This window comes from Apodemus sylvaticus, chromosome 22, assembly GCF_947179515.1.
Source record: "Apodemus sylvaticus chromosome 22, mApoSyl1.1, whole genome shotgun sequence".
Classification (NCBI taxonomy): domain Eukaryota; kingdom Metazoa; phylum Chordata; class Mammalia; order Rodentia; family Muridae; genus Apodemus; species Apodemus sylvaticus.
In genome coordinates this window covers 12,326,543-12,347,249 of record NC_067493.1, presented here as the reverse complement: position 1 = coordinate 12,347,249, position 20,707 = coordinate 12,326,543, and the positions used below count along the sequence as shown (strand labels likewise).

Sequence of the window (20,707 nt, the reverse complement as noted above, 5' to 3'; positions counted from 1 at the left end):
GTATGTTTCTGCATTTTGAAAAGGAGCTATGTTATTCTCCTTATGTGAGGGTGTCATGGAAAGACTAGCTGAATAAGACTAGCCCTTCAAACAACAATCTCCCTCCCTCCCTCCCTCCCTCCCCCCCTCTCTCTCTCTCTCTCTCTCTCTCTCTCTCTCTCTCTCTCTCTCTCTCTCTCCCTCTCTCTCAATTACTTCTTAATTGTATTATTTATTTACATTCCAATTGTTGCCCCACTCTCTGGTCTCAACTCCCAGGGCTCTTTACCCCATTCCCACTTCCCATTCGCCATTTAGAGGATGCTTCATCTCCCCCACCTCTACTCTAATACACTCACCTACCACCACCTCCCCTCCCCCATTGTTCTCTGGAGCATCAAGTCTCTACAGGATTAGGTGTATAGTCTCCTACTGAGTACACACAATGACATCCTCTGCTACATATGTTCCCAGGGCCATGCACAGCCCGTGTGTGCTCTTCAGTTGATGGCTTTGTCTCTCTGAGCCCCCAGGGATCTGGATTACTTAGTACTGTTTGTCTTCTTAAGGGATTGGCGTCCCCTATGGCTCCTTCCATTCTTCTCCTAACTCTCCATAGGGATCCATGACCTGAGTACAATGATTGGCTGTGAGTATCTGCATCTGTCTCAGCCAGTCGCTGGTGTTGCCTCTCAGAGGACAGCCATGCTTGGCTCATGTCTGCAAGTACATAGATGGTTTTCCATCTCAAATGTCTGTCACCCAGTGTAGTCTGTCCCATGTGGCAGAACTATGCTTTCCTCAATTAGAAAATGGGGGCTTCAAGTGCACCAGGCCTTATTGTTGGTTGTGGCTCTGTAATGACCTGTGAGCAGCTGGTTATAGACCGGATTTGTTGCTATGCACATGTTCACACTGGCTGGTTTTACATCATAGTTGTCCCCATGATGGTTTGGAGATAGATTTCTAAACAAACCTGGTGAACAAACACATGAATCCTAGCCTACTAGTCTCTGACCACACTGCTTAACACACTATTCATCCATGGGCTGTATTTAATGCCGTCCTCCATTTGCTAAATGCTACTTACTGTCACTATTCCTAAGCTTGGTAAGTCCTTTACACCATAAATTTTACCCTTATACATCTTAGTTTGATATGGCACTGCTACCCAATATATGAGAGGCCTTTTAACAGCTATAAAAAATTAATTGCACATGGATCATACTTTTAAGTGGTGAATGCGCAGGCTTCTTGCTCTGGAAAGTTTGCAGTGGGGCAGAGTGCAAACACTCTCTGTGCTCTGGTTGGGGACAGTGGCCTCCTGACACAATCCTCCTGTGGGAATGGAAGCCAAGCCTGGCCGCCATGGATCACTGGGCTGTGCGCCCAGCCCTCGCTTCTGCGTGTGAGCTGCTGAGACAGGTAGGGGATAATAAACTGAATCCTGTTCCTTAAAGGAACAGGCCAGGCTGTGAAAGGACAAAGACCTGGTAGAGTTTACAGAGGTCTGGGCTGGCACTTCCCAAGGAATGTAAATGATTAAGTTAGAGCTGGCTGAGATCAAGTGCTGTGTGATGGGCGGGGCTAGGTCCCAGGCTAGCTGTTTTTTCTTTAGTTTTGTTAATTCTGTAGTAGTTTTTTTATATTGCTTTACTTTAGAGGTTTAGTATTTTGATTATTGTGCAGCAAAGGGACTTTTACCCAATCTGTTTGGTATTTTGGATGCTTTTACATTAACAGACACCTTCTTTAGTTTAGGAAATTTTCATTTAGGATTTTATTGGAAATGTTTTCTAGACATTGATGCTGATTGGTCTTCTTCACTCTTGCCCTCACCCTTTCCTTTCCTTTTGAGGTGTTCCCTGTAACTGTGCAGCTTGAATGGTTCTCTGTGTCCTGCTCTGAGCTCTGTTGTTGTGTGCTGTGAGTGAATCACAGGGAAGCTCTGAAATCAAGACATGGTGAGCACAGTATATCTACCCACAATGGGGAGGAACCTGAGGCTAAACAGTGAGTGCTGGGGTTGTGGATCCTCTATGGAGTTGGATCAGAAGCATCATTAAGATGTGACTTTCTGAAAGATTTCTAGTGGTGATTCTTACCTGCTAATTCAGGCTGTGACCTCTGAATAACTTCAGTATCACGGCTGATTGTAATTCTGTACAGAACATCTGGACCAGTTGCTTTCTTGTATCAGCATGGTTGGTTTCTGTGACTATGCAGCACCTGGGTCCAAACCTTTTGTCTTTTATAAAAAAACATTAAGAAGGCAGCGTTAGGCCTGGAGAGATGGCTCAGAAGTTAAGAACTCTGGCTATTCTTACACAGGCCATGAGTTCAATTCTTACCAACCACATGGTAGCTCATAACTATATGTAATGGGTCTGGTGCCCTCTTCTGGCCTGCAGGAATACATGTACGGAGAACTTTGTATATGTAATTAATTAAATCCTTAAAAAAAGAAGATGGATATGAATCTAATAGTTCTGATTTCATACATTAATAATTTTTGTTTTGTTTAGTTGGTTATTTTTTCTGTTGTAGTTTAGGAAAGTTTTTATTTATGATTTCAGTGGAAATATTTTCTAGACCTTTATGTTGATTGAACTTCTTCTTCTTCTTCTTCTTCTTCTTCTTCTTCTTCTTCTTCTTCTTCTTCTTCTTCTTCTTCTTCTTCTTCTTCTTCTTCTTGTTCTCCTCCTCCTCCTCCTCCTCCTTCTCTTTCTCCTCCTCATCTTCTTTCTCCTCCTCCTTTCCTAATATGTCTTGAGAAACTAAAGTAACTGATGCAAAAGAGGTTGTATCAGGCGAGGTAGGGTATTAAAAATCGGAGGATGTTGAATTATTTTCCTGGCTGGAATACCTTATCTTTCTGTGCTGGTATCTAGGCATCTGCATGTGTGGGTTATCTTAGGTTAAGTAAGGTTTCTCAGTTTGTCTAGTTTGGATTGGTAGTTATTCCTGGGTTATAGTTTGCTGTCTAGATTATCAGAGAGTGTTGCCTGAGTGTTGCCCCTTTTACTGCTCTGTTTGTTGGGTATGTTACTTAGGGAATGCTGGCTAATGTTGAAAGATAGGATAGGAGGTTGGCAGGAAGACATAATCTTAGCAATCCACATGGAGACATAGTCAGGAGAGAGGTGAAGCTGCCAACATTTCAATATTCCAGAGCTACAGTCATCTGAACTGGCCTCAGTTGAGGGTGTGCTTTTGTCATAATTGCTGGTTGCTCTATGTGTGGGAGATTGTGTTGATGATTGATGTGGGAAGGCTCTTCCACTGAGGGTGGCAATATTCATAAACAAGTGGATGCATGAGAGAACTATCTGAGCATGGGACATGGACCAAGCAGGACATCAAGCCAGGAGACAATGTTTGTCCATGCTTTTACCTTCAGTTTGTACTTTTAGTTTCTACTCTAAACTCCCAAAGTGGTGATCTGTGGTCTGAGAGAAGCATTCACAACAACCATTTATTACCTGAGATCCTTTTGCTCAGAAGATTCCATCACAGTAGCAGAATATCAAGTTAGAACAACAACAACAAATGGTATCAATATATGATTTTGCTGCTGGACAGAATCTATGTTCTCTTTTGAAGAAATGTGAAATATATCAGAAATTGAGGTGGTGAAAGTTGTAGAAATCTGTAGATAGAATTTAATCATCTTTTTCTCATAGGACTTGGAAGATGTCCTATGAGACATCTTGACAGTATGCAGCCAGAGAAAATTGAGATCATAGCATATCAGAGGAATACAGACACTGTAAATTTTAGTGAGAGGTCATTTGCGTGATATGTTGCCAAAAATCCTTTTTCCTTGTCTTTTTCCCAAAATATAATGGGGTAAATTTTTAAAATAATGGGCTGATTTCTAAATTTTCATTCTATTTATATCTATTGGTTTGTCAATTTCCCCACTTATTTATTTATTTATTTATTTATTTATTTATTTATTTAATTTAAATTCCACTTTCTCCCATCTCTCTTTTCTACCTTACACAGTTTTTCATCCCTAACTCCTTTATCTCTTCAAGAAGCATGGGCACCACTGGCGTATTAAATACCTATGGCATTTTAACTATCTACATGGTTAGGCATAGCTCTCTTACTGAATTTAGACAAGGCAGCCAAGTGAGTGGAAGGGTGTACTGGCTGGTTTTGTGTGTCAACTTGACTCAGACTAAAGTTATCACAGAGAAAGGTGCTTCAGTTGGGGAAGTGCCTCCGTGAGATCCAACTGTGGGGCATATTCTCAATTAGTTATAATAGGGAGAGGGCCCCTTTTGGGTGGTGCCATCCCTGGACTGGTACTCTTAGGTTATATAAGAGAGCAGGCTGAGCAAGCCAGGGGAAGCAAGCCAGTAAGAAGCATCCCTCCATGGCCTCTGCATCAGCTCCCGCTTCCTGACCTGCTTGAGTTCCAATGTTGACCTCCTTTGGTAATGAACAGCTGTATGGAAATATAAGCTCGATAAACGCTTTCCTCCCCAACTTGCTTCTTGGCCATGATGTTTGTACAGGAATAGAAACCCTGACTAAGAGAAACCCTGGCAATTGTTTTGGGGAGTACTGTGCAAGGATTTTGGAACTTTGGGCTAGAAGGGCCATTAGTTGTTAAGAGCTCTGTGGAATTTTCTGTAGGAGTTTGTATGATAATGTTGAGAACAGTTCAGAAAATGATGGCCTGACTTGTGAAATTTCAGAAGGAAAATGTAAGACTCTTTTCAGGGCCATTGCTTTTATGATTGTGAAGATTCTGTTGTTTTTGTTAGCTGGGTCTGAATAATCGCTTGTGATTAACAAGATACAAGAACTACTAAAGCAAAACATTTTGAATTACTGGGACTATTGATGGCTCCTTCGCTGGAGCTAAGAAATTAGCAGTGATTAAGAAGAGCCCAGGACCACTGAGCTGAAATCTTCTGGGAAGTGTTTTCTGAGAGCATAGAGGCTGTGTTCCAGAGATAACCACAGTTGTACTTTGTGATGTGATTAGAATTGATAATGTGTGTAAGTGTCACATAGACAGTACTGGTTTTGAAGGTGTGAAGGTATAATGAAGAACAGCTGAAGCTCACCACTATGAGAGGCCATGTAAGCCCTTTGGAGAAGGTGCAATCTCAGTTGCAATGAATGGTCCAGGACTGAAGAGGTCATGCATAGGATTTGAGGTTTGGCATCATGAAAAGAGCCTATGAAAGGCTATATTTGAAGCCTAGTTATGGCAGAAAACAGCAGTGTTTTGGAGATGGCAGTGGTGCCATGAGATGACCACCAAGAACAGCAGCAGCAGTGGAGTACAGGCAGCTGGAGCCTAGAAGAAAAGTTGTGGGTTACAAAGGGCAGAGTGAGAGAAATAACCCGAGCCCTCAGAGGAGCCTGGAAGTTCTTGAGTTGGATTCCAGACATTGAACCATTTAAGTTTGAGTTTTGATTTTCATTTTGACTGTGCCCTGATATTTTTCTCTCTTGAAGGAAGAAAGTATTTTAGTGGAGCCCACAGTTAAGAAAATTTGAATTTTTAAAATACTTTGAATTTTAAAATATATTGGATCATTTAAGGAATTGAATTTTTAATATGTATAGAGTGTGGCACTTGTAAAGTTATTTAGCTCTTAGGGATGAATAAGCAAGTAAGGGTATAGTATTAATAGTGTTATGTTGGTGTGTCAAGTTGACAAGGGGTCAAATGTACTGGCTGGATTTGTGTGTCAACTTGACACCAGTTGGAGTTATCACAAAGAAATAAGCTTAGCTTGGGGGATTTCTTCCAAATTATCCAACTGTGGGCCATGTTTTTCAATTATTAATCAAGAGTGGAGAGTCTCTTGTGGATTGGGACCATCCCTGGACTGGTATTCTTAGGTTATATAAGAAAGCAGACTGAAAAACCCAGGGGATCAAGTCAGAAACGAACAGCTCTCCATGCCCTCTGCATCAGCTTCTGCTCTCTGACCTGCTTGAGTTCCAGTCCTGACTTCCTTTAGTGATGAACAGCAGCATGGAAGTGTAAGCCGAATAATGCCTTTCTTCCCAACTTGCTTCTTGGTCAAGATGTTTGTGCAGGAATAGAATCCTTGACTAAGACAAGGGATAATGAAAATGAGTAGCTGTTGAGCCTTGCCAGTCTTAGAGGCCAGGAAAGATCAGTGGAGAGGCAGGGGCAGTTGAAGAATCAGAACTGAAGAGATTTTGAAATTAAGATGGGTTTTGCAGAGCTGTGTGTGTGTGTGTGTGTGTGTGTGTGTGTGTTGGGGGAAAACGCTAGTCTTGATCTAGTTACCCATTTTTGTTTGTTTCTATTCTATTGTCTTATTATAGAGGTTCACTATTTTTTACATCTGTGTGAATTCTTGCTTTCCATCCCCTAGTTGATTTTGAGCAAGTTGGAAACACAGTTTTGCCATTGGGAAGGTGGTGGTGAATCTTAGCAGATCTTGAAAAGCTTTGTTGTTTTCCTTTAAAAACAAAGCAAAACAAAACAAAACTAGAATTGCCCATCTGTTGAGTCTGGAATTCAAAATAGTGAAAAAATGTATATCAGCACTTTATCATCATCATCATCATCATCGTCATCATCATCGTCATCGTCATCGTCATCATCATCATCATTTTTATTATTATTATTATTATTATTATTGTTATTTTGGATTTTCTAGACAGTTATTTTTTTTCTGTGTCGTCCTGGATGTTTTGGTACTTGCTCTGTAGATCAGACTGGCCTTGAACTTACAAGAGATCCGCCTGCCTCTGCCTACAGAGTGTTAAGACCAAAGGCTTCTGCCACCACCATCAGGCTTACGTTCAGGATTAAAGCATTTCATTTTTTTGGTGACATGCTGATCACCATGTTTGGGGAAATTTAATTCACAGTGTTTATGGGAATTAAGTATATGTGTAGTTAAGATACTGTTTATCTACCTGTAGAAAGGAATGTGAGTTAATATTACTGAATCATGGCTTTCCCTGTTGTGCTACCACAGATGGCAGACACTGCAGCTCCTCAGCATTGCTGATGGAGACCATGCTAACAGTAAAATGGACTGAGCTGGACAACACGTGTGTGTTAGGCATTAGGGATTCTGCAAAGCATCAATATCTGGTACAGATATCACTTTGATAACTGTCATGGCTGCTGCTTATGCCTGGTGTGGCAGAGATGATGAGAGTTTATTTGTTCAGCAAATGAGATAGTGGAGTTGATGTGTTAAGCAGGGAGCTAGTAAGTTATCAAGTGCCCTGGGAATGGTTATATGGAAAGCTTACGCTGTACCTTATTTAAGAATGCATGCACATATTTTAAAAATAACAGCAGAGCATTTAAAATGTTGACAGACCTTAAAATTAAATTTCTTGCAGGAAATAGGCCAGTTTTTCCTGTTAACTTTGAGAAGTAACATGAAATAATAATGAGTGAAAGTTCCAGATGTCTATAAAAGACAAAGATATATAAATTTTGACTTTTTCCCGTTAAAGTGCTCTGTAATAGACATACAATGAATAAGATTTGATTCAAAAACTAAAACCTTAAAACATTTATTTATTTAATAAAAACAAACACATTTGATAGTGGGATTTTCCATGCAATCAAATGCAGAAGTGTGACTTCTGAGGCTCAGGCTTACAGTATCAGGCAGTGAGCTTGCTGGGAATTAAAGTGCTGTTGAATTATCAGGGTGAGTTGAGGCTGTGGGGGAAGATGATCTGGATGGGTCCTCAATGGATTGGTAAGGGGATGGCCTTGGAGCATGTTTGAGACATGTGGGACATTTTGCATGCTAGTCAAGTGTTTTTGTTTGTTTGTTTGTTTGTTTTTGAGACAGGGTCTCATCATTAGCCCTAGCTGTCTCTAGATCTTGTTATGTAGACCAGGCTGGCTTCTAACTCACAAGATATCTGCTTGTCCCTGCCACTCCCCCCCCCCCCCCCGCCAAGTGCTGGGATTAAAGGTGTGCTCCACTACTACTTGGCAGTCCATGTTCTTTTTAAATATGGTAGGAAGTAGACCAACAGTGAGAGTCACCTGAGACCTGAGACCACTTGGCAACTGCTAAGAGCAAAATCTGCCCTTGTTGTCCTACTGTTTTGTTGAAAAATAAGGGATTTGAGAGGGGTTTAGAAGGGTGGTAACTTCAGCAGCCAAGCCATTAGTTCAGTGGCGAAACTTTTTGCTCATATTTTTTATTGACTGTGTTTGCATTTATCACTGTAAATACGTAATGTCGGCCAGTGTTTTTTAATATTTCCTCTGAGAAAGGAGTCCAAGCCCTGTGTCCAGAGGTTGCTTCATTGACGTAACTTGTAATTTCTAAATGTTGCCTTTGACCTTTGTTCTCAAACTGAAGTCCTCTGAATAGGATACATGTAAATTGTGTTGTTTATTAACTTGAGTGTTTTGAGGCAGGGTCCTACTGTGTAATCTAGGGCTTCCCTAGAACTCACTGTGTCTTCTAGATGCTGGATCCCACTGCAGTCTCCTGGTTTACAAGTGCCCAGTGATATGTGTGTGGTGGTAGCAGTGTATTCGTGCCTCACCTGCTAGGCTTATGGTTTTAAAGAATCTCTTCAGAGCTTGGGCAGGTATGAGGTGTATCCTGACCTCATAGTAGGTAATAAATTAATCAGCAAGAAGTAACTTATAACAAGGACATTTTACTGTTATTCTTTAATAAACTTAAGAATTTCTTTAGGCACAGTGTGTCTGTGAGCTTGGGAAAACTAATGCTGTGAGTCATATTACTCTTCTTTTGTATGTGAAAAGGGCCCCATAAAAATGTAAAGATATCTCTCTTCTGGGAACTCTAGATTCATAGATAACTCAATTTCCACTTTCACTGGGGCAGGAAAGAAGATTTTGATATTATGAAAAGGAAGACTATGAAGGCAGATGAGTTAAAAGATAAAAGCTGAGTTCACATAGCACAACAAACAAATTCTTTGCCCTAATCCTGAGACTGACCCTAACCCTGACATTTCTTCTTTGTGTAATAGGGATTCTATTGATTCAGTGAGAACATCAAGAATAATGGTGGCCAAGTTAGCCCTAAAACTGAGACTAACCATGAGACTTATCCTAAAGCTCTAATCCTATATTAACCCCTTAATTTCGTAGGCATTCTAACCCTAACAACCCTTGTCCTAATCCTATCCATAACCCTCTAGTCCCTTAAACCTAATTCTAAGCCTGGTTACTGTAGGGGGTGTTTCTTAATTATACCTTTTAAATTGAGAAATCCTTTCTTACTCTTGATCTTTAGAGAATTTCTGATTCACCTTTGATCTAGGCTATAGATGCTTTTTCAACCTATATATGGAAATGTCATTTTTGTATTTGTCCTACTTTATTTTACAAAACAAAGGTGATTTGTTTGACTTTTTTATTTTAAAATTTGCATTGGAAGCAATTATTTCTTAAATACACCTGTAAGATCCTGCAATGTGAAATTTGCCAGTTCTTGATTTATTTAACTTCCCTTGACTGACAGCCTTTATCAGGGCATTCTATTAACTACCCTTTCTATATACAGAGAAAGATTCATTTTCTCTATGATTTGAGATAGGCTTACTTAGAAAATCTATACTAATCCAACTGTGTTTTTTCTCTACTTTGCCACTGATGAAAATGTGCTGGATAATAATAGTGCTCAAATGTGTTTCCCTTATGTATCTGGCTTTTCATCTGAGGTTGTCTGATAGCTATCATCTGTTTAATGGTGCTTCAGTTTCCATGATCCAAGCATTTAGCCATAAACATAAGTCTTGGTTTGTTTGTTGTTTGTTTGTTTTGCAACAGGTTTCCTCTCTATAGCCATGGGTTTCCTGGAACTCACATTGTAGACCAGGCTGACTTAGAACTCAGAAATTCACCATCCTCTGCCTCCCAAGTGCTAGGATTACAGGCATGCACCACCACTGCCCAGCTAAATCTCTTTTTATTTAAAATACATTCTTAAAAGTAATAGCCTGGGACATGCATTGGCTCATCACTTCTTGGGTCACATTGATACTTCTAATGCACGTTGAGCAGTGGTCTAGGCAAGCTATTCACCATGATTATGGAAAGAAGATAAGTGCATTGAGGAAAGCTCAGGCAAGGTCTGAAGTCAGGTCCTGGTAAGTGCAGGGTCTTGTTTCACAGAGGGGATTAACAGGCAGCTGACCAGCCTCAGCTGAAATGTCTCTTCCCAGGATTGGGTGGGGTGAGATTCCTCTTGGAATCTTATTTCAAATGCTAATGGGGTTCAAACCACTCCCAAACTTTGGAAAATGTCAAGCCCTAGAGGGAAAGTATACTTTAACCTAAGAAGGGATAGACTAACAGGCCAACCTAGGCTGCCAGACAGACCTGGCAGTCAGACAAAGAGGAAGGCTCTTCCAGCTCCGTTTCTATGTATTCAATGTAGCTGTGCAGGCCTGAATGCTTCTCTGTGTCCTGCTCTGATCACTGCTATTGGGTGCTGTGCAGGGTCCTCAGGAAGCTCCGAACTACAGAAATGGTGAGCACAGGATATCTGCCCACAATGGGGAAGAACATGTGGCTGAGCAGTGGGTGCTGGGGTGGAGGGACCACTATGGGGTTGGATCGGAAGCATCAGCCCGATGTGACTTCATGTGAGATTTCACATGGTTCTTCTTACTTGCAAGTTCAGGGCATGACCTCTGAATAACTTCAGTATCATGGCTGATTGTAATTCTGTCCAAAACATCTGGACCAGTTGCTTTCTAGTAGAAGCAAGGGTAGTTTCTGTCACTATGCAGCACTTGTGTCCAAATTAGTTTTTCCTTTTATAATATACATTAAGAAGGCAGGGTCTGGCCTAGAGAGATGGCTCAGAGGATAAGAACACTGGGTATTCTTACACAGGCCGTGAGTTCAATTCTGAGCAACCACATGGTGCTTCATAATTATATGTAATGATATCTGGTGCCCTCTTCTGGACTGCAGGAATACATGCAGGGAGTACATTGTATAAGTAATAAATTAATTCCTTAAAAATAGAAGACATATGAATCTAATAGTTCTGATTTCATACATTACTCATTCCTTTGTTTAGTTTGTTATTTTTTCTGCTGTAGTTTTTTTATATTTCTTTAAATTATATGTTTAGTGTTTTGATTATTATGTGGCAAAGAAATTCTTTCCCAATCTGTTGGTATTTTTGATGCTTCTTGTACATTAACAGTCATCTTCTTTAGTTTAGGAAAGTTTTAATTTATGATTTCAGTGGAAATAATTTCTAGATCTTTATGTTGATTGATCTTCTTCTTCATCTTCTTCTTCATCTTCTACTCCTCTTCCTCCTCCTCTTCCCCTTCCTCCTCCTCATCCTCTATCTCCTTCTGCTTTTCCTCCTTCCCTAATATGTCTTGAGAAACTAAACTAAACTAACTGATGCAAAAGAGGTTGTATGAGGCAAGGTAGAGTATTAAGAATCTGAGGATAGTGGCTTATTTTCCTGGTTGGTATTCCCTATCTTCCTATGCTGGTGTCTAGGCATCTGCATTTGTGGTGATTATAGTTCTAGGTAAGGTTTCTCAGTTTGTCTAGTTTGGGAGGTAGGTTATTTCTGGGTTATAGTTTGTTGTCTAGGATTTCAGAGAGTGTTGGCTGTATGTTGCCCCTTTTACTACTCATTTGTTGGGTATGTTATTTAGGGAATGCTGGCTAATGTTGAAAGCTAGGATAGGAGATTGGCAGTAAGATATAATCTTAGCAATGCACATAGAGACATAGTCAGGAGATAGGTGGAGCTGCTAACATTTCAATATTTCAGAGCTACAGTCATCTGAAGGAACCTCAGTTGAGAGAGTGTTCTCATCAGAATGGCTGGTTGCTATGTCTGTGTGAGAGAGTGTTGATGATTGATGTGGGAAGGTTCTTCCACTGATGGTGACAATATTCATAGGCAAGTGGGTTTGGGTTGTATGAGACCTGAGCATGGGACACTGACCAAGCAGGAGAGGAAGAAATGAGACAATGTATGTCCATGTTTTTACCTTCAGTTTGTACTTTCAGTTTCTACTCTAAGGTCCCAAAGTGGTGAACTGTGGTCTGACAGAAGCAGTCACAACAAACATTTATTACCTAAAATCCTTTTGCTGAGAGGATTTCATGACAGCAGCAGAATAGCAACTTAGAACAGCAACAAAAACCAATATATAATTTTTGCGGCTGGACAGAATCTTTGTTCTCTTTTGAAGGAATGTGGAATATATCAGAAATTGAGATGGTGAAAGTCATAGAAATCTGTAGATGCAACTTAACTATTTTTTCTCATAGGACCCAGAAGATAGGAGTTTTGAAAATATACAGCCAGAGAAAATTGAGATCTTAGCACATCGGAGGAAAATAGACATTGTAAATTTTAGTGAGAGGTCATTTGTGTGATATTTTGCCAAAAATCCTTTCTCCTTGTCTTATACCTGAAATATAGAGTGGGGTAAATTTTAAAAATAATGGCTGATTCCTAAACGTTCATTCTATTCATTTGTATTTGTTTGTCACATTCCCTACTTATTTATTTATTTATTTATTTATTTATTTATTTATTATTTTATTTTATTTAAATTCCACTTCTACCATCTCTCCATTCAACCATACACAGTCCTTCATCCCTAACTCCTTTATCTCTTGGAGGAGCATTGGAGTATCAACCAGTTAAGGCATTTCAAGTCTCTGCATGGTTAGACATATCTCTCTTACTGAATTTAGACAAGGCAGCCAAGTGAGGGGAAGAGTGTACTGGCTGGTTTTGTGTGTCAACTTGACACAGGCTGGAGTTTTCACAGAGAAAGGTTCTTCAGTTGGGGAAGTGCCTTCATGAGATCCCACTGTGGGACATTTTCTCAACTAGTGATCAAGGGGAGAGGGCCACTTGTGGATGGTGCCATCCCTGGACTGGTAGTCTTAGGTTATATAAGAGAGCAGAATGAGTAAGCCAAGGGAAGCAAGCCAGTAAGAAACATCCCTCCATGGCCTCTGCATTAGCTCCTGCTTCCTGACCTGCTTGAGTTCCAGCCCTGACTTCCTTTGGTGATGAAGAGCTATGTGAAAATATAAGCTAAATAAACCCTTTCCTCCCCAACTTGCTTCTCGGTCATGATGTTTGTGCAGGAATAGAAACCGTGACTAAGGTAAATTGGTACAAGCATAGTGGGTTATTCATGATACAACCTGACTATTGTTTGGGGAGAACTGTGGAAGGATTTTGGAAGTTTGTGCTAGAAGAACCATTGGTTGTTAAGAGCTCTGTGGAATGTTCTGTAAGAGCTTAAATGATAATGTTGAGAACAGTGAAGAAAATGATGGCCTGGCTTGTGAAATTTCAGAGGGAAAATTTAAGACTTTTCAGTGCTGTTGCTGTTTTGGTTGTGAAAATTCTGTGCTTTTGGTAGCTGGAACTCAAGAATCACCTGTGATTAACTAGATACTACAACTATTAAAGCACAACCTTTGGCATTACTGGGACTATTGTTGGCTCCTTAGCTGGAGTTAAGAAATTAGCAGTGATTAAGAAGAGACCAGCACCACTGAGGTGAAATCTTCTGGGAAGTATTTTCTGAGAGCCCAGAGGCTGTGTTCCAGAGATAAACACAGTTGTATTTTGTCCTGTGGTTGGATTAGGTAATGTTTAAGTGTCACATAGATCGAACTGGTTTTGAAGGCATGAAGGGGTCATGAAGAGCATCTGAAGCTTAGGACTGTGAGAGGCCATGGAAACCCTTTGTTGGAGGTGCAATCTCATTTGCAACTGATGGCCCAGGACTGAAGGGGTCATGCATAGGATTTGAGGCTTGGCACCATGAAAAGAGCCTATGAGTAGCTATTGGTAAAGCCTAGTTATGGCAGAAAAGAGCAGTGTTTTGGAGATGTCACTGCCATGAGATAAACACCAAGAACAGCAGCAGCAATGGAGTACAGGCAGCTGGAGCCTAAAAGACAAGTTGTGTGCTATAAAGGGCATAACAGGAAAAGTGACCCAGCTGTTAGATTCTATAGCTGCCTGCAGCTATTATGAAGTGGGTTGCTGGAACAGAAGCTGAGGGATGAATAGGGAAGGGGCAAAAAGAAAAATGGCCAAGACAAAATTCACTGATCTAAGCCAGAAACTTTAATGGTGCCAGACCTTTTAACAGTTTGGGCAAACCCTTCCCCCCAGACTCCGGGCTGAGTTCCAGTGGAAGTTGTTTAGCTTCTCCTGGAGTTCCTCATCTTGACTGCTCTGGCAGCTGGGTGGATCACCTGCTTAATTCAGAAATTTCTAGACCTGGAGGAACAATGAACTTAACCTTTACTTTGAGCACTCCACCCTAGGTGGAGCAGGATCATGGCTATCTGGGAGAAGTTAACCTTCACCATAGACAAGTACACTCTTAGCACTCCACTCATGGATAAAAATTCCTGCTTTAACCTACTTCCCTATTATGTCCTAACCCGAAGCCAGGGATTGTCCTTAACCAATGTCAAACTCCAACCATGTGCATGACTTCCCCAATATGGCTCTGTACACCCAGCCCTCAGAGGAGCCTGAAAGATCTTGAGTTGGATCAGACATTGAACCATTTTTGTTTGAGTTTTGCTTTTTTTTTATTGTGACTGTGCTGTGATATTTTTCTCTCTTGAAGGAAGAAAGTATTTTATTGGAGCCCACAGTTAAGAGACTTTGAATTTTTAAAAGACTTTGAATTTTAAAAGATATTGGACCTTTTAAATGGATTGAATTTTTAATGTATAAAGACTGTGGGACATTTAAAGTTATTTAGATATTGGGGATGAGTAAAAAAATAAAGGTTGAGACTTAATAGCAATGTGTTTTTGTGTCAAGTTCACAAGAGGTCAATTGCACTGGCTGGTTTTATGTGTCTACTTGACACTGGATTGCTTTATGACAGATAAAGGAGCTTGGGTTGAAGAAATGCCTCCATGAGATCCAGCTGTGGAACATTTTCTCAATTAGTGATCAAGAGGGAGGGCCCCTTGTAGGAAGTGACATCCATGGGCTGGTAATTTTGGTTTCTATAAGAGAGCAGGCTGAGAAAACCAGGGGAAGCAAGCCAGTAAGAAACATCCCTCCATGACCTCTACATCAGCTCCTGCTTCCTGACCTGTTTGAGTTCTAGTACTGATTTCATTTAGTGATGATCAGCTGTGTGGAAGTGTAAGCTGAATAAACCCTTTCCTCCTCAACTTGATTCTTGGTCGAGATGTTTGTGCAGGAATAGAAACCCTGACTAAGACAAGGGGTAATGAAAATGAGAAGCAGTTGAGCCTTGCCACTATGAGAGGCGAGGAAAGGTCAGTGGAGACGTGAAGACACAGGACAAGCTCTCTCTCTCTCTCTCTCTCTCTCTCTCTCTCTCTCTCTCTCTCTCTCTCTCTGTGTGTGTGTGTGTGTGTGTGTGTGTAATGAAGAGACATGCTATTCCTGATCTGGTTACCAATTTTTTTTTCTATTTTCTCATTGCAGAGGTTCATCATTCTTTACATCTAAGTGTATTCTTCCTTTTCGTCCCCTAATTGCTTTTGGAGAAACTTGCAAAGAGTTTTGCCATTGGGAAGGCAGTGGTGAAACTTAGCGGTTTGTTGAAAAGCTTTGTTGCTTTCCTTTAAAAATAAAAAACAAAACAAAACTAGAATTTTCTGTCTGTTGAGTCTAGAATTCAAAACTGTGAAAAAAATGTCCATCAGCACTTTATCATCATCATTATTGTTATTTTGGATTTACAAGACCGTATGTTGTTGTTTTTGTTATTGTTGTTTTGTTTTTATGTGTAGACCTGGCTGTTCTGGAACTTGCTCTTTAGACCAGGCTGGCCTCGAACTCACAAGAGATCCCCATGCCTCTGCCTACAGAGTGCTGGGATTAAAGGCTTGCACCACTGCCACCACCACCAGGCTTAAGAGTTCAGAAGAAAGGCACTTTACTTTTTCAATGGCATGATGATCATCATGTTTGGGGAAATTTAATTTATAGTTATGAAGGGAATTATGTCTCTGGGTGGTTAAGATAATGTTCATCTACATGTAGAAAGGAATGTGAGTTGACCTCAATTAGTAATGGCTTTCCCTGTTGTGCCACCACAAATGGCAGATAGTGTAGCTCCCCCAGCATTGTTGATGGACACCGTGCTGACAGCAACATGGGCTGAGCTGGATAACACATGTGTGTTAGCCCTTAGGGAATCCATACAGCACCAGTATCTGGTACAGACATCACTTTGATAATTGTCATGGCTGCTGCTTATGCCTGGTGTGGCAGAGATGATGACAGTTTATTTGTTAAACAATTAAGATAGTGGAGTTGATATATTAATCAGAGAGTCTGGCATCTAATCAGTTATCCAGTGCACAGGGAATGGTTTAACTGCAGCGCATTTAAAATGTTGACAGACCCTAAAATTAAATTTCTTACAGGAAATAGGCCAGCTTTTCTTTTTACCTTTGAGAATTAACATTAAATAATAATGAGTGGATGCCCCAGATGCCTAGAAAAGACGAAGATATATATGTTTTGACTTTTTCCCCCTTAATGGCCTCTGTAATTGACATGCTATGAATAGGATTTGATTAAAAAAAACTAAAACCTTAAAATATTTTTTATTTAAAAAAACAAACACAATTGGAAGTGGGATTTACCTTGCAATCAAATGCAGATGTGTGACACCAGAGGATCATTCTTAAGGCATCGGGCAGTGAGGTTGCTGGGAATTAAAGTGCTGTTGACTTGTCAGGATGAGATGAGGCTGTGGGGGAAGATGATCTGGATGGGTCCTCAATGGATGGGTAAGGGGTGGCCTTGGAGTATGTGTGAGACAGGTGGGACATTTTGCATGCTTGTCAAGGGGTTTTGCTTGTTTGTTTGTTTGTTTTGTTTTATTTTTGAGATAGGGTTTCATCATTAGCCCTAGCTTTCCCTATATATTGTTCTATAGACCAGGCTGGCCTCAAACTCACAAGAGATTCGCCTGCATCTGCCCCCCAAGTGCTTGGATTAAAGGTGTGTATCACCACTGCTTGGCTGCCCAGGTTCTTTTTAAATATGGGAGGACATAGACTAACAGTGAGAGCCACCTGAGACCTGAGACTACATGGCAACTGCTAAGCACAAACCCTGCTTTTGTTTTCCTACTGTGTATTTGAAGCAGTAGGGATATGAGAAGGGTTTAGAAGGGTGGTAACTTCAGCAGCCAAACGTTTTGCTCAGTGGTGAAACTTTTGGCCCAAATTTTTTTGACTGTGTTTACAGTTATTTCTGTAAAGACGTAAGGTTGGCCAGTGTTATTTAATATTCCCTCTGAGAAAGGAGTCCAAGCCCCGTGTTGCTGCATTGAAGTAACTTGTTGTAATTTCTAAATATCACCTGAAACCTTTGTTAGCAAACTGAAGTCCTTTGAGTAGGATACATGTAGTGTGTAATGTTTATTAACTTGAGTGTTTTGAGACAGGATCTTGCTGTGTAGTTTAGGACTACCCTAGAACTCACTGTGTCTTCTAGATTGGCTGGAGCTTACTGAAGTCTCCTGGTTTACAAGTGCCCAGTGATGTGTGTGTGATGTTAGCAGTGTATGCATGACTCACCTGCCTAGGTTTATGTTTTAAAAAGGCTTTTCAGAGCCTGGGGAGGGATGAGGTGTGTCCTGACCTCAGAGTACATAATAAATTGATCAGCAAGTACTAACTAATAACAAGGACGTTTTACTGCCATTCTTAAATAAACTTAAGAATTTCTTCATGTGCAGTGTGTCTGTGAGCTTGGGAAAAATGATGTCTTCTGTTGTATGTGAACTGGGCCCCATAATAATGTAAAGATATTTCCCACTTGGGAATTCTAGGTTCGTGGATAACTCACTTTCCACTTTCTTTGGGGCAGGAAAGATGATTTTGATATTATAGAAATGAGGACGAGGAAGGCAGAAGAGAGAAAAGATAGAACCCAAGTTTGCATAACACAACAAGCAAATCCTTTGACCTAATCCTGAGACTAACCGAACACTGCCATTACTTCTTTGGGTAATAGGGATTCCATTGATTCAGTGGGACCATCAAGAATAATGGTACCCACCTTAACCCTAAACCTGAGCCTATCTCTGAGACTTATCCTAAATCTCTAATCCTATCTTAACCCCTTAATTTCCTTAGAATCCTAACCCTAACAAATCTTGTCCTGATCCTAACCATAATCCCCTAATCCGCTAACCCTAACTCTAACTCTGGCTAGTGTGGGGAATGTTTCTTAATTATACTTTTTGAAGTGAGAATCCATTTCTTAATCTTGATCTTTTGAGATGTTCTGATCCACCTTTGATCTAGACTATAGATTCTTTTTGAAACCTACATATGGAAAGGTCATTTTTTTTGTTTTTGTTTTTTTTTTATTTGTACTACTTTATTTTAGAAAACAAAGGTGATTTGTGTGTGTGTGTGTGTTTTATTTACAACTGGCATTAGGAAGTACTTACTTATGAATTTCTAATTAGGAAAATTTCCTAATAATTCTGGTATATAATGAAGACAAGCTATAATATCCAGCAGCATGAAAAGAAAAAGTCCTGATTTTTCTAACTTTCCTTGACTCACAGCATTTATTGTGACATTCTATTAGCTACACTTTCTATATACATAGAAAGATACTTTTTCACTATGATGTGAGAAAGGCTGGTGTAGAAAATCAGTACTAATCTTACTGTGTTTTTTCTCTAATTTGTCACTGATGAAATGTGCTCACTTGTAATGGTGCTTAACAGTGATTCCCTTATGTTTCTGGCTTTTTTTCCTGGGTTTGTTTTATATCTATCATCTTATGAAGGGAGCTTCACTTTTCTGATCTCAGCATTTAGCCATAAACAAAACTCTTGGGTTTTTTGTTTGTTTGTTTGTTTGTTTTCCCCCTTTATCTTGTTTTTTTAATTTTTTGTGTTGTTGTTGTTGTTGTTGTTGTTGTTGACAGCATTTCTCTGTGTAGCCCTGGTTTTCCTGAATTCACTCTATAGACCAGGCTGGTCTGGAACTCAAAACTTCACCTGCCTCTACCTTCCAAGTGCTGGGTTTACAGGCATGCACCACTACTGCCAGGAAAAAACTCTAGTTAGTAAAAATCCATTTTTAAAGTTAATAGTCTGAGTCTTGAATTAAGCCATTCTTTCTTAAGTCAAACAGGTTCCTCCAGCACAGCTCCAGTAATGGTCTAAGCAAGATATTCATCTTGATTTTGTGAAAAAGGCAAGTGCTTTGAGGAAAGCTCAGGCAAGGTCAGAAGTCAGATCCTGGTAAGCATAGCTTCATGGTCCACAGAGAGGAGAAACAGGCAGCTGATAAGCCTGAGCTGGAATGTTGTGTCCTCCCCCAGCCCTGGGTGAGTGAGATTCCTCTTGGTATCTTATTTCAAATGCTAATAGAGCGCAAGCCACTCCTGAGATGTGGAAATGCTCTGGCATTAGAATGGAAGCACAGTTTAACCTGAGAAAGAGTAAGACACAGTGGCAAATCAAGGCTTCCAGACAGACCTGCCAGTCAGACAATGAGGAGGGAACTTCTGGGTGCATTTCTGTGTGTTCATTGTGGCTGTGCAGTTTGAATGGTTTTCTGTGTCCTGCTCTGAACTCTGCGGTTGGTTGCTGTGAGGGGACCTCAGGAAGCTCTGAAATCAAGATATGGTAAGTACAGGATATCTGCCCACAATGGGGAGGAACATGCGGCTGAGCAGTGGGTGTTGGGTCCTCTGTGAGGCTGAATGGGTAACCTCAGCATGATGTGACAACCTGTGAGGTTTCTAGTGGTGCTTCTTACTTGATAGTTCAGGCCATGATATCTTAATAACTTCAGTATCATGGCTGATTGTAATTCTGTCAAAACATCTGGATCAGTTGCTTTTTTGTAGAAGAATGTGTGGTTCCTAAGACTCTGCAGCACTTGTGTCCAAACCTCTTTGTCTTTTATAATATACTTTAAGAAGGCAAAAATAGGCCTGGAGTGATGGCTCAAAGGTTAAGAACTCTGGCTGTTACACAGGCCATGAGTTCAATTTTTAGCAACCTCATGGTGGATCCTAACCATATGTGATGGGATCTGGTGCCCTCTTCTTGCAGGCAGGAATACATGCACGGAGAACTTTGTATAAGTAATGAATTAATCCCTTTAAAAAGATGGATATGAATCTAATAATTCTGATTTCATACATTATTAGTTTTTGTTTGATTTAGTTTGTTATTTTTTGTGTTGTAGATTTTTATATTTCTTTAACTTATATGTTTAATATTTTGATTATTATGTGGCAAAATGACTTTTTCCCAATCTGTTTGGTATTTTTGATACTTTTTGTACATTAACAGGCACCTTCCTTTAGTTAAGGAAAGATTTCATTTGTGGTTTAATTGGAAACATTTTCTAGACATTTACGCTGGTTTATCTTATTCTCCTCCTCCTCCTCCTTCTTCTAATTCTTCTATAACGTATCCTGAAAAACTAAAACATGCAAGAATTCTGATGCAGAAGAGATTGTTTTTGGAAAAGCAGAGGAGTGAGAACCTGAGGATGGTGACATATTTTCCTGCCTGGTATTAATTATCCTCCTATATTGGTGTCTAGGCATCTGAATTTGTGGTAATTGCTATTCTAGGTACTGGTTTCTCAGTTTGTCTTGTTTGTGTGGGAGATTTATTCTTGCATTACTGTTTTCTGTCTAGATTTTCATAGTGTTAGCTGAGTGTTGCCTCTTTTATTGAC

At 40.2% G+C, this 20,707-nt stretch overlaps 1 protein-coding gene across 10 annotated transcripts in view; it reads left to right on the top strand.

Annotated features, from left to right (window-relative positions):
* Window positions 1–20,707, top strand: part of LOC127673330 (zinc finger protein 431-like) — a 269,940-nt gene that overhangs the window by 151,252 nt on the left and 97,981 nt on the right. The window contains exon 1 of one of the 10 annotated variants that reach the window (XM_052168974.1): window positions 1,928–1,943. The exons of 8 other annotated variants lie outside the window; for them this stretch is intronic. Coding sequence is in view for 1 of the 2 variants with exons in the window: in XM_052168986.1 (XP_052024946.1) it covers window positions 1,941–1,943 (3 nt within the window). In the remaining variant the exon portion in view is untranslated. Of the gene's footprint in view, window positions 1–1,927; window positions 1,944–20,707 lie in introns of those variants that run through there. One more of the 10 variants, XM_052168986.1, reaches the window with a different exon arrangement.